General features: G+C 45.3%; 1 protein-coding gene across 2 annotated transcripts in view; it reads right to left on the bottom strand.

Moving 5' to 3' along the window:
* Window positions 1-6,393: 6,393 nt before the first annotated feature.
* The window catches only part of LOC130392109 (tumor necrosis factor receptor superfamily member 6-like), an 8,359-nt gene continuing 2,813 nt past the window's right edge, over window positions 6,394-11,939 (bottom strand). The window contains exons 5-9 of one of the 2 annotated variants that reach the window (XM_056602547.1): window positions 11,837-11,939; window positions 11,094-11,177; window positions 10,651-10,685; window positions 8,830-8,863; window positions 6,394-8,638 (exon numbers count right to left, since the gene is read on the bottom strand). The exon at window positions 11,837-11,939 is cut by the window's right edge and continues 22 nt beyond it. In XM_056602547.1, the coding sequence (XP_056458522.1) occupies window positions 8,064-8,638; window positions 8,830-8,863; window positions 10,651-10,685; window positions 11,094-11,177; window positions 11,837-11,939 (831 nt within the window). In that variant the 3' untranslated portion in view covers window positions 6,394-8,063. The remainder of the gene's footprint in view (window positions 8,639-8,829; window positions 8,864-10,650; window positions 10,686-11,093; window positions 11,178-11,836) is intronic. The other variant, XM_056602548.1, reaches the window with a different exon arrangement.

The raw sequence follows: 11,939 nt of genomic DNA, 5'->3' as shown, positions 1-11,939 counted from the left end.
AGCAGATGTGTGCCTCAGAGTGTCCCATGGGGACGTTACAGGAGCAACAGCAACGACCTGCAGCACCTGTCTCACCTGTCACCCGGTGCCGCCCAGGTGGGTGAGACGGGGCAGGTGTTGCTGGCTCGTGAAGTCCCCATGGGGACTATGGAGCACACACTGCTACCGGTCGCTGGAGCACGGGGATACCTGGTGTTCGCTGACTACCACACCACACACACACACACACACACACACACACACAACACCCACAACACACACACACACACACACACACACACACACACACACCACACACACACACACACACACAACACACACCCACAATGGGAAGGAGTACGTGGCATTTCAATCAGTAACTAACAATGATCCCCCTTAATCGCCTATGCTCTCTAATGTGTCGAACGTTTTATGCATGTGCTGTACTCAGCGATTCAGTTTAGGCAAATCGTTTTGTTTGTGGTGTCAACAGTGGCGTAACTAGGCTGTTTTTTCATTAGACTGAATTCTTTTTGTGTTAAAAAAAATATATATATATATATCAATATTTATTGGAGTATTTATGGTAAACTATGGACTACATCACTTAAATTCAGTTAGAAGTATGAACTGATTCTACGTCACTACTGGTAGTTAGTTATTTAGAAAGAAGGCATCTCAAAATAAAGTAGCCTAGTCCTTCTAGACTGCTTCTGGCAAGTGAATAAACAGTTTAAAAACTAACCAGACTGTTTACCACCTCAAGTGAATTAAGCTCTCCTATCCACAGTTCGATCCATATATATATAGAAACACAAACAGCAGCCAGCCAGACAGGGTCGGGGGGGGGGGGGTCTGTGTGGACCCTGGAGGAGGCGGGGCTTACCAGCGGGGCAAGTTGAGGCAGCACAGGCTCGCTGACGGGTACAGGCCTTCAGGGCAGGAGCGTTGGCGCATCAGTACAGCCCTGTTTGGATTGGTGCCCGGTGGAGGAGTGGGCAGGGCTTCACAGAGGAGGGCCACAGAGAAAAACACATACACACACACACAAGCCTAAACACACACACACACACACACACACACACACACACAGGGTTGGGTCTTTCTTTCCGTGCCTCCAGGCTAGGTAGCTTAGCTGGTGACTTTTTGATCACTGTGTGTGTGTGTGTGGTGTGTGTGTGTGTGGTGTGTGTGTGTGTGGTGTGTGTGTGTGTGCGTGCGTGCGTGTGTGGGGGGGGGGGCTGAATGAAGCCACAGCCAAAGAGGTGTACCCCTACAACCGGAGTCTTTCCAAGACTGGACTACCAGCCAACTTTGAGGTGTATATTAATATGCTTTTTGAAAATTTTATTGAAATTTATTCGGAAGGTGTGTAGGGACTTTTGAATCTTGTCGTCCATCACTTTTAAGTATTCTTATTCAAGTCCCAAAAGTTAGTTTTAAACGCACTTTAGAAAAGAAAAGTAGGCCTACTGTCCCTGGTTTTGAAACAGGCTTCAATTTAAATGTAGCTTTAATTTGATTTTAACTCCATGTAGGTAACTGCCATATATGGTCCGGGGAAGCTTCACACCCGCCACACTCGAGCTCACAAAATGTATTCTCGGGAAGTGAAAACGTGACCTGCTTCGCACACCTGTGTCGCCTCCGGCCTCACCTGTCATACTCGAGATGTCCATTAATGACAAACCGAAACTAACATCCTAATAACCAATCTGAATAACTCTCAGAACGGACCCCAAGTAGAAAACCTAATCCAAATCCTAACATTTAATACATTTTAATAAAACAACACCAATGTTGGTCACAGACTTCCCAATAAAGTGCAAAAGGCGAGGAGATCTGGGGATAACGTCGGCGGGCCATGGGAAGAAATGTAACAAATTAAATCAATTTAGTGGAACTCTTCACTGTTTTCACGCAGGGCTGCTCGTTGTTCGTTTTAAGGATCAAAGAATATTTTATTTTTAATAAATTACAAAAATGAGCGGAGATCTGGAGTCAGAGTAGGCTACCGCTACAGCCTTCCACTCGGACCGAAACCCCGCCATTGGACATGGACTCATTAAACTACATTAAAACAACATTATAACCATTATACCCAATCACGCTGTCGATGGCGAGTAGTAGGCCACTTACCATTGAAATGTTGCCTTTATTCATGGTTTATTGTTCAGTTGATTCGATCGTATGGTTTATTGCTCTCTAATGACGACACCACCCGGTGAGAAAGAAAGTGTATGAAGTGAACACACCACCCGGTGAGAGAGTGTGGCACCGGGATCCCGGAGCTTCCCCGCCCCCTAGTATCAGGTTACATTCATCTTAATTTCCCCGCGAACCCTGGTGATGCCAACCCTAGTCCCAACACACACATTCTCAGGACAGATTGTAACTTCAATGAAGAGGTTAAAAACCACCCATGGTCTCAGAAATGTGCGGTTTTGGGCACCAGATACGCCGGCTCCGTCTGGACGGTCGGCCGAAACGGACAAGACTTATGCAGTTTCACCAAAAATATGGAGCCTTTAGGTGGCGGGCCAAGCCCCTCCCTCTCGTGCTGTGATTGGCCAACCACACAAATTGAAAGTTAAACGCGGCAACAATTGGCATAAAAGTAAAAATAATTGGTTACAACTTACAACGATAAAAAAACACAACGCAAACACTGAGGCCCCGTCTACACCGAGCCGAAACGGGAGGAAACGTTTCGTTTTATGTGGTTCAGGAATATCTCCGTAAAGACGGATTCATGCGAAACCGCATCGAGCTGTAAAAACGCTGCAGTAGATATTCAAGGCGCTGCAGGTTCTCAACAGAAAAAAGTGGAGCGCGACTGCGCGCATACAGCCTGCGCGCTGTATACAAACATTCAGTCACGAGGGGATTCAACCTTTCAATTAAGCGGAAATATTTTTTGATGTACAGTAAGTCATTACATTTATCAAGGGGCTGTATTTAAAGCTACAAAAATAATACAAATAAAATAATAAATAATAATAATAATAATAATAAAAATGCAACGCAACTCTGACGTCGCCCAGCTGCTGGGGGGCTAATGACGTCATCGTTTGCGTGTCAGGCGTCACACGAAACCGCATAGGTCTGGAATCCGGATAGATTTGAAACCACCCTCGGACATGGTTTCAGAAATGTGCGGTTTCGGGCACCGGACTCGCCGGCTCCGTCCGGACGGTCGGCCGAAACGCACAAGACTTATGCGGTTTCACCAAAAAATCGTCACTGTGTGGACGGGGCTTTAAAGAGTCCTAGGCTACATGCTTCAAAAACATTCAACATTACAATATGAAAAGCAAACTACACTACCCTGCAGCAGCAGATGCCACTACCAGAGCTACGGAGACAAAGACACAACAGAAAAGTGTGTGTGTGTGTGTGTGTGTGTGTGTGTGGTGTGTGTGTGTGTGTGTGTGTGTGTGTGTGTGTGTGTGTCCAGTCCTCCCATATTAATGTGTATACCACATAGCAAGTAGTCAACAGAAGACAATGTTTTAATCCCACTGTACATCTCCTTGGATCTCCTTTTCTTTAGATGAGAACCCCTGACCGGCCTTTCGGGACTTGAGTGTCAGGCTAGGGTATTTAAAAGCAGGCATCCTTGGTTAGAGTGGAGGGAAAGAAAGTTAGATAAAGGTCAGCCAACAGGCAGTTGGTATTGAAATTCATAAAGTTAATTACTATGCAAATGAGAGTATAGCTAATTCATGGTCATTTTTAAGGTGCAGTAATTTCAGACTTTTACACAATTCAATACTGTATGGTTTGATAACAACAGTTAGAGCTAAATTAGAGCAATTTAAGAGTGAAACATTAGTCTCCTTTCATCTCCTTCTAATGCACTGGTTAGCCATGGTTGTAAACCGTTCATTAAATTATTTGAGTAGATTTTGACCTTGTTTAGCAGGTGCTATTGCTATGGATACACAAAGGACGACTTATCATTTTTGTGTTCTATTTGTTCATAATGTTATTAAAACTGATATAAGCCTATTCAGCTTTCGATGATTGATGATAATCGTTGAGCTCTTGGTGCGACACCCAATAAGCGCCACGTACACGTACCGGCGGCACGGGTGTGTACGAGGCTGGGAGGGAATCATCACAGTATACCCACTTCAATAAAATAGACTACACCACTGTTAAAGAGGCTAATGTAGCTAACAATAAACAACGACTAGCCAATTTCATGACACAATCACAAAGACGAACAGGAACTCAATAAATGCTTCGAGACAGGAAAATTACGTCAAAAGTGCAATCTTTTTTCCGAAAGCATTTCAATGTCAAATGTCAAAGCAGCATAGTAGCAAGATTCAGCTATGGACAGATCACACACACGGAATGCTTGTTTATTTCTATTCAGAAGACGATTTATTATTGACAGAGTCACAGCTACGCTATAGAACAAGGCACTTGAACTTAACTATAACGCGCACGCGCACACACACACACACACACACACACACACACACACACACACACACACACACACACACACACACACACACACACACACACACACCTATGTTTTTGATGCTATGACTGAGGGGTCAAAGCCTATAGGAATTGTACTTATTATAACTAACATAACAATAGGGAAGTTCAACTTAACGTAATAATAAATTAAAACGTTTTCATTTCCAGCGTGCCTTGCTGTGAAGTCAAACTCCTTTGGCTGGCAGGGCTCAGTCTTCACCAACAGAGTTAGTTGTTGGTGCCGCAGGTGAGGGATTAATCCAACATAGGATCGGCCGGAGGGGGGTTAGCATTGCTGCAGTCTTTTTCTCCGCTACATAGCTGCTCTGAATTCCCCCCCTCAGGGGTGATTGAGGGACAGAGGGCCGCTGGCAGGGAGTCGGCTGTCTGGCTGCTGTTTTGAAGTTTGGCTTTTTTGGGGCCAGTATTTAAATAATCTGAAATTCGCTTCTCATGTTGCAATTTAGCTCCATCGATCTTTCGAGCATTGCGTGAGCTGCGTTGTGCGTCATACGTCAGCCTACACAGACAATGTTCTAAAATGAAATAATATGATAAATATATATATGATAAAAAATATAAAGACTCCAAAATACTTCAGAAAACGTTTTACCCTTGCAGTTACAGCCCCCGCCAGAGGGGAGGTGCTGCAGCACCCTCAGCAACCCCCTTCCCGCGTCCCCCCCACTCAACGTCTCTGTCAAACAAGTAGCCCGCGGTTTATAGGACTCTGTGGTGGGGATTGGCCCTCGGTGGGTGACAGCGGAAATATTGTAGTCTTTTTTCTTCTACAGCTGGGGCCAGGCCCAGCAGTCATCAAGCAGGGCCGTCTACGTTCGTCATTTAGCGCACATCAACTGCTGGTCAGGCTTCACACGGTGTAGTGTGTTGTGTACTGTGTCATGGTTTAGGCCCCAGTGCTCGCCATCTTAAGCTAGACGTCACAGTACAGTGCCGTGTTCCAATGCCCGTACTGTCCGTACTTACTAGCCAAAATTTGAGTACGCAGTACGTTCCAATTCAGATCCGGCGAAAATAAGTATACCTCAAGGACCCGGATGCCGCACTCAAAACGGGCTAATCGTGAAGTGTGGATCGAAGGACACTCCCCGCACTGAACGGTAGCCATCTTAGCTATGTAGCGGAAGAGGCGGAGCCAGGCTGAGCCAAAGTCGGCGCATTTTCCACATAGCCTGCATTAAGTCATTTTGTAGTTTTTATAGCTTTTTATAGCTGCTAGGCTTAAAGAGTTCACCGTTCAAAGCGGGATGTTTATTGCGGGGGAGGAGCCACGGCGGCAGTCGTGATCGTAATTTCCGGTTAGTGCACCACTGAGTACTCGATTTGGAACAGCACTCAAGGCCGATTTTGGGTCGTTTTAGACGCAGAGACGTAAGCACGTAATTTACACAAGGGACTTGTTTTAGACAAGTTTTGATTTACGGTCCCTTAAGGTTCCTTAAGGATTGCGCGTGTTGCAAGGGGATTCTCCGCCAGAACAGTAGGGGGAGCAACGAACGAATCTGTGGGCGTGGAAGTGGAAATCGCTGGCTTGTTTATATTTATGCACTTCCAGTATTTTCGACGAGAGTAGCAGTAGTTTAGGTTAGGTTAGCGGTCTTTTTCCACACTCTGAACAACCGGAAATGTGAGACTCCTGAAAGGATGTGGTTAGCTGGCCAATCACAGTCTATGCGAGCTGCGTAGGGCCGTAGTGTTTTAGGTCGCATAGTCAGGAATTTTGGGCGACGCACTTAAGCACGTAAGGGGGGATATTTTACCGCGCAAGGGGGGGTTATGTGTCTTACGTGCTTACGCGTTACGTCTAAAACAGAGCATATATCGGCCTTCACATCTGAAAAATTAACGTAGTAGACAGTGCGGATAGTATACTTCCTTTAAGTATACTCATGGAAGTACGGGTATTGGAACACGGCACAGGACAATAGTGACTTAACTACTGCTGTGACTTCTGGTCTTGGACTTTTTGGACGAGGTTGTTGATGGGGTAGGGGTTTGGCTTGCAGTGAGTTCAGGTCATCATGGAGGTCAGGGTTTGGCTTTAATCTCCAACACAAATATCTCCAAACAACAATTGTTGAAATCTAAATGTAGGCCGATGTTAGATACTCCTGCTTCAGTTTTTATAAAAGGGGCCAATTTATCCAAAGGGACTTCCATCTAAAAATAGATTTTTGGTTCATGTTGGAACCACAAGGAGTAGGCCTACATGCCTACGCTATACACAATACATAGCGTTCTTAAGTGTGAGCACGCTTTTTTAACATGAAAGAAAAAATGGCAATACACTGACCACATAAGACTTCTGTAGAACATTTACTAAGAAAGGAAGCTGTCTGAATCCAGGGGCCAAGATTTAAAGACTGGACAGTGCTCTGTAGAGTTTACAACACGACTGTTCTACATGGGCGGGGATTCCCACGAGTCGGTTCAATGTCAGAGGACCATGCAGCCGCCCTCAACAATAACGTGACATACAAGATCACATCGGTGAAAAAAGCTTTATTTAATTTGCTCTAATTTGTTATCCAACAGCGTTTGATAAAAAAAAACAACAGCACGTGTTTGATGAGATAAATACGAAAAAAAAAAAAAAATGGAAAAGAAAGTTTGTCAAAAGGTTTTTTTTACTCCACAGTTCACAGGGTAGTGAATGCAAAGTTGTAAAATCGACCGTAGAGGGGTGTGCTGGAAGCACAACCGTCTAACGGAGCTTGAACATTTCCATTTCTTCATGGACGTTAGACATGTAGAATTGTTCATTCGTTCAACAAGGCGCCTTTGTTCATTCACAGCGATTACCAAGAATGATATCGGCAGGAAATAGGCACAGTATGAACTGAAATGTGTTTCAGTTGTACCAAATTCATACTCTTCATGTGTATCAAGGTATAAATAAGGCTACTAGAACAAGGACAAAGCATGTCCCAGGGCTGTATCACATCGATTATACACAAAACATTACAAAAATAAATATTTCTAAACATTTGATTAATGTGGCCCTCGTTGTGTGAAATAAGTTCCATAAATATCAAATGTATAAATACTTTTTTGCACGAATGCATCCTCTTGTGAGGCAGGTGAGGTCATGGAGTCTCCTGATAGAGAGCCCTGTCTTTTCACATTGCTCGTCACCCACGCTCTGGGAGGCCTCGTTGGGCTATCCCAGAGTCGTCATTATAACGAAACTCTATTCTGCGTCGGCTTGGTCTGAATGGTGAGTATCCATCAGAGGCGAGCACTACGTCATCACCTTCAGGTTTAATACTGGAAGGCGTTAACTGACACAATTGCCCATGAGTAAGCTTTTAAAGTGCTTAGGAAGGCAGGTTGAGCTAGGTTCCTAGATTTCAGTCTCTGTACGTATCAATATGATAATATAGATGCACACAGATATTTATCTGTTATTGAGTGAGCACTGTGAATGTTACATGCGCAATGCAGCACTCGGTAGCTTTCCCTGAGATTGGGGTATCCCGGGTGTTAAGTCCATTTGTTATAAAACTTTGAGCAATCAGAGTTAGTTTACAACTTAACACTTATTTTGTTTCACAAAATTGCTTAATCTATCCTACATAACGAGGAAGACGAGAACCTTTTGACCTCATATCACAAGTAAGTAAACGTTTTATGTTCACCACGAAAACAGTGGTGGACACAGGAAAAAGAGAATCCCCATCACCCAGGGTTTGTTCCGATGGAGTTGCTCCTCTTGGAATTCCCCCCTCACCGCATTTATCCAGTTGGACCTTTATTTTATTTTTCTTAAGGAGTTTCAGAAAAGCCCAAGAAAGTCCCCAAGCAAGACCCCCCAGGTCTGATTCACTCATCGCTTTTGCCCGAATACGATGGATGTGAAATCCCCATCTTTTATAGTGCCCGTTAGCGATGGCCTTTGTAACGATTGAGTCTGCCGTCCGGTTCTGATCCAATTCCCTAAGTTTTTGCAGCAGATGGTGGAGTTTAGCTTCTTGGCCTTCCCTCTGCAGCCATACGTCCAGCAGCTCATAGACGCGGTCCTCGTTGTTTGCGTCGTTGATTGCGTTGTCGCTCAGATCCAAGCTCCGGAAGAATCTCTTGTGAACCTTGGAATCCATGTCAACGTGAAAATACTCAAAGCAGAGCTTTAGAGACTTCTCACCTGAACACAGAAGGGTAAATATGTTTGATGTTTTCTGTACCCAGTATAAAGTACAGCTGGATGTTTTCATTACAAAGTATAAAGTACAGCTGGATGTATTCAGTCCCCAGTATAAAGTATCGCTGGATGTATTCAGTCCCCAGTAAAGTATAGCTGGATGTATGTAGAACCAAGAAAAAATAAGATCTTACCATTTAAAGGAACAAGCAGAGAATCGTCCTCATTCTAGAATAAAAAGACAAGGTAAACACAAATCAGAACAGTTCTTGCTTTTGTCCCGTGCTCACACAGCTAGCTTCTCCCCGACTCAGAGTGGCTCGCAGTCACCAGTCACCCTCTGTAGCCGGGTCAAACCTATCAGGCCACCAGCCCACTCCCGTTTCCCTTCTGTTTTTGAGAGACTGGTCGAGGTGGTTCACATCACCAGATGTGAACTGAATTCATGACTTTAGGCAGACCCCACTCGATTCCCACGCAAAACCCTTGATTCAAGCACCGGCTTGGAAATCCACGTGGGCCGTTCAACGCAGATGCATATTTTGGCCTTCAGTCTTTGCCATCAATTAGCCCTTCTTCAAAACCATTACTCTGCATCTTCAATGAACCCCATAACTCAAACATCTAGTGCAAAACAGGCAACAAACCATGCACAAGCCACAACCGTGTAAGAATTTCATGCATGCATCGACGACCCTCCACCACATACACAAGATTTGATTCAAAGCTCGGACCACGTGTGCCTTAGGCCACGTGGTAGTAGGTGGGTTAGTAGGTCATGGGTGAAAAGACGTTGTGTTGAGGAAAGATCTGCCAACAATCAGCCCCTTGTCACCAGGCTACGTCGATTTTAATCACTTCGAAGTGAAGTAGAGGAAGGATAAGATCAACGGGTAGTGTTAGCTCGAGCATGCCAGATCCGGCGATGTGCTCACCCTCGCAGAGGGCGGGCTGGGGGTCCTAGGGCGAACTCGGTAGAAGGCAGGCGGAGGGGGCATCGAGGTGTACGTATTGGGGAGCTGGACCGTGAGGCTGGTCTCAGAGCTGCTGCTGCCCAGACCAGGGTCATCTTCATTGACCGAGCCGTTGCTTCTGGGCTCTTCAGGGGGCAGCAGGGGGATTTCCACCAACACGTTATGGGCGTTCTGCGCGATCTCGAGGGATCCATGCCTTTTGGCATCCTAGCAAGGACGAGCAAGACGCAGCCTTGTCAGTCTATGAGTGCAGCGGCCAATCACAGGCGTCCTCTCATCAGTCTATGAGTGCAGAGGCCAATCACAGGCCTCCTCTTATCAGTCTATGAGAGCAGCCGCCAATCACAGGCCTCCTCTCTTCAGTCTATGAGAGCAGCCGCCAATCACAGGCCTCTGCTCATCAGTCTATGAGAGCGGCCACCAATCACAGGCCTCCTCTTATCAGTCTATGAGAGCAGCCGCCAATCACAGGCCTCCTCTCTTCAGTCTATGAGAGCAGCCGCCAATCACAGGCCTCCTCTCTTCAGTCTATGAGAGCAGCCGCCAATCACAGGCCTCTGCTCATCAGTCTATGAGAGCGGCCACCAATCACAGGCCTCCTCTTATGAGTCTATGAGAGCAGCTGCCAATCACAGGCCTCCTCTCATCATTCTATGAGAGTAGCCACCAATCACAGGCCTCCTTTCACAAGTGGTGCGTTTACTTATGGTTATAATTTACTGCCTTTTACTGCCAACATCTTCGGAATCAAGTATGCATTAAAAATAACAAATACACCACAGTGACATTGTGAAGAGCCTGAGCAGACAAAAAGTAACAAATTGCAAATCACGGTAAGAGTATGATATCACACTCAACAGAGAATACACCCCTGGAACGAATGGTAACTTTCCAACTTTTGTAAGGTTAAATTGGAAAGTGTATTCTCTTCTTCAATCCAATCTTTTTGGAAACTCACTAAGGGTTTAATGTATTAAAGATTGTATTAGAGATTCTCGGGACTTAAATGATTAAGAAGAAATGGTATGTAAGATGACTCACCTGGTGTGACTGGCCTGGTGACAGGCTAAGCAGGCCTGGGGAGAGGGAGAGACAAAGATTACTTGTATTCCCTCTCATCAAACACTTGTTGCAGACATTTTTTTGCTAATTTAAAGTATGTAGGGAACAAGGTATCTTTAGCCTATTTTTTCGGGGGGAATTCAATACAAAGAAGCCACAGCATTCGTGTTGTAGTAGGTAATGATGCCAATAGGTTAACCTGCTGATTAGTCCTTAAAAAGGAGATTTGGTTTGCCAATGCATTGCAGTAACCTCAACCCATCTCTCCAGTGCAATAAATTTACTCCTGACAGTAAAAATTACATTTGTGTTACACACTAACCAAAATGAAATAACCTTTTTAAAAACAATAGGGTATAGTTCCTCAACTCCAACAAAGTAAAGGATTGCCTTATTCTGGCCATGAAGTGTGTTCAACTTACATGTCAACCAAGGTCTCCTTTTCTTGTAGACCCAGATGCCAAAAACAGCCCCACCGATCGCTAGTAGGCCTAGAATCCAGAGCGCTGCAGACGGAGACATAAGATGACCAGCCACCATTAGCACGGATCTGATGTTCATGAGCTCAGTGTCAACAAGTTCATCATGTAGTCTGGCACTAATTGATTGGACCAACACACGCTTTAAAAATCCATGCAGGAGGTAGAGCGGTCTGGATGGTAACTGGAGGGTTGCTAGTTCAATCCCCGGCTCCTCCGAGTGTCGAGATATCCCTGAGAAAGACATCTCCCCCTAACAGTTCCAGACGAGCTGGCTGTCGCCTGGCTGACACCGCTGTCGGTGTGTGAATGAATGGGTGCATGTTAGGCAATATTGTAAAGCGCTTTGAGCGAGCACTGTTTAGAAAAGCGCTATAGAAATGCAGTTAAGATACCATTCAAAAAAGCCTAAAACCCATCAGTTACAGAAAACAGACCCTTTTCACCACAGGATAATCACAGGACAAACCCCGGTGTTGCTCAGAATACTAATCAGGGGTCTGCTCCTTTCATGAACCATGGCACAGGTGGCAGACCCATCTTCACTACTACTACTGCTACTACTACTACTACGTAAAGGGACTCTTAAGAGTCTTACTGTGTTGATCGAATGCACAAAGACGTGTTGGATAAAACCAGTAGCAGCAGATAGAGCGATAGCAGAAGAGGGTTTATGTGCCGCTTACCCAGGGGGGCTGAGCCTGAATCAGGAGACCTACCCTCCGTTGGGGTCCCGGGCGTCGAGGTCTTGGCGCATTCGCTGTTGGAGTGGGCAGTGCAGCTCTTCAC

The sequence above is a fragment of the Gadus chalcogrammus genome, chromosome 11 (genome assembly GCF_026213295.1).
Source record: "Gadus chalcogrammus isolate NIFS_2021 chromosome 11, NIFS_Gcha_1.0, whole genome shotgun sequence".
Lineage (NCBI taxonomy): Eukaryota > Metazoa > Chordata > Actinopteri > Gadiformes > Gadidae > Gadus > Gadus chalcogrammus.
This window is presented reverse-complemented; position numbering and strand designations above follow the sequence as displayed.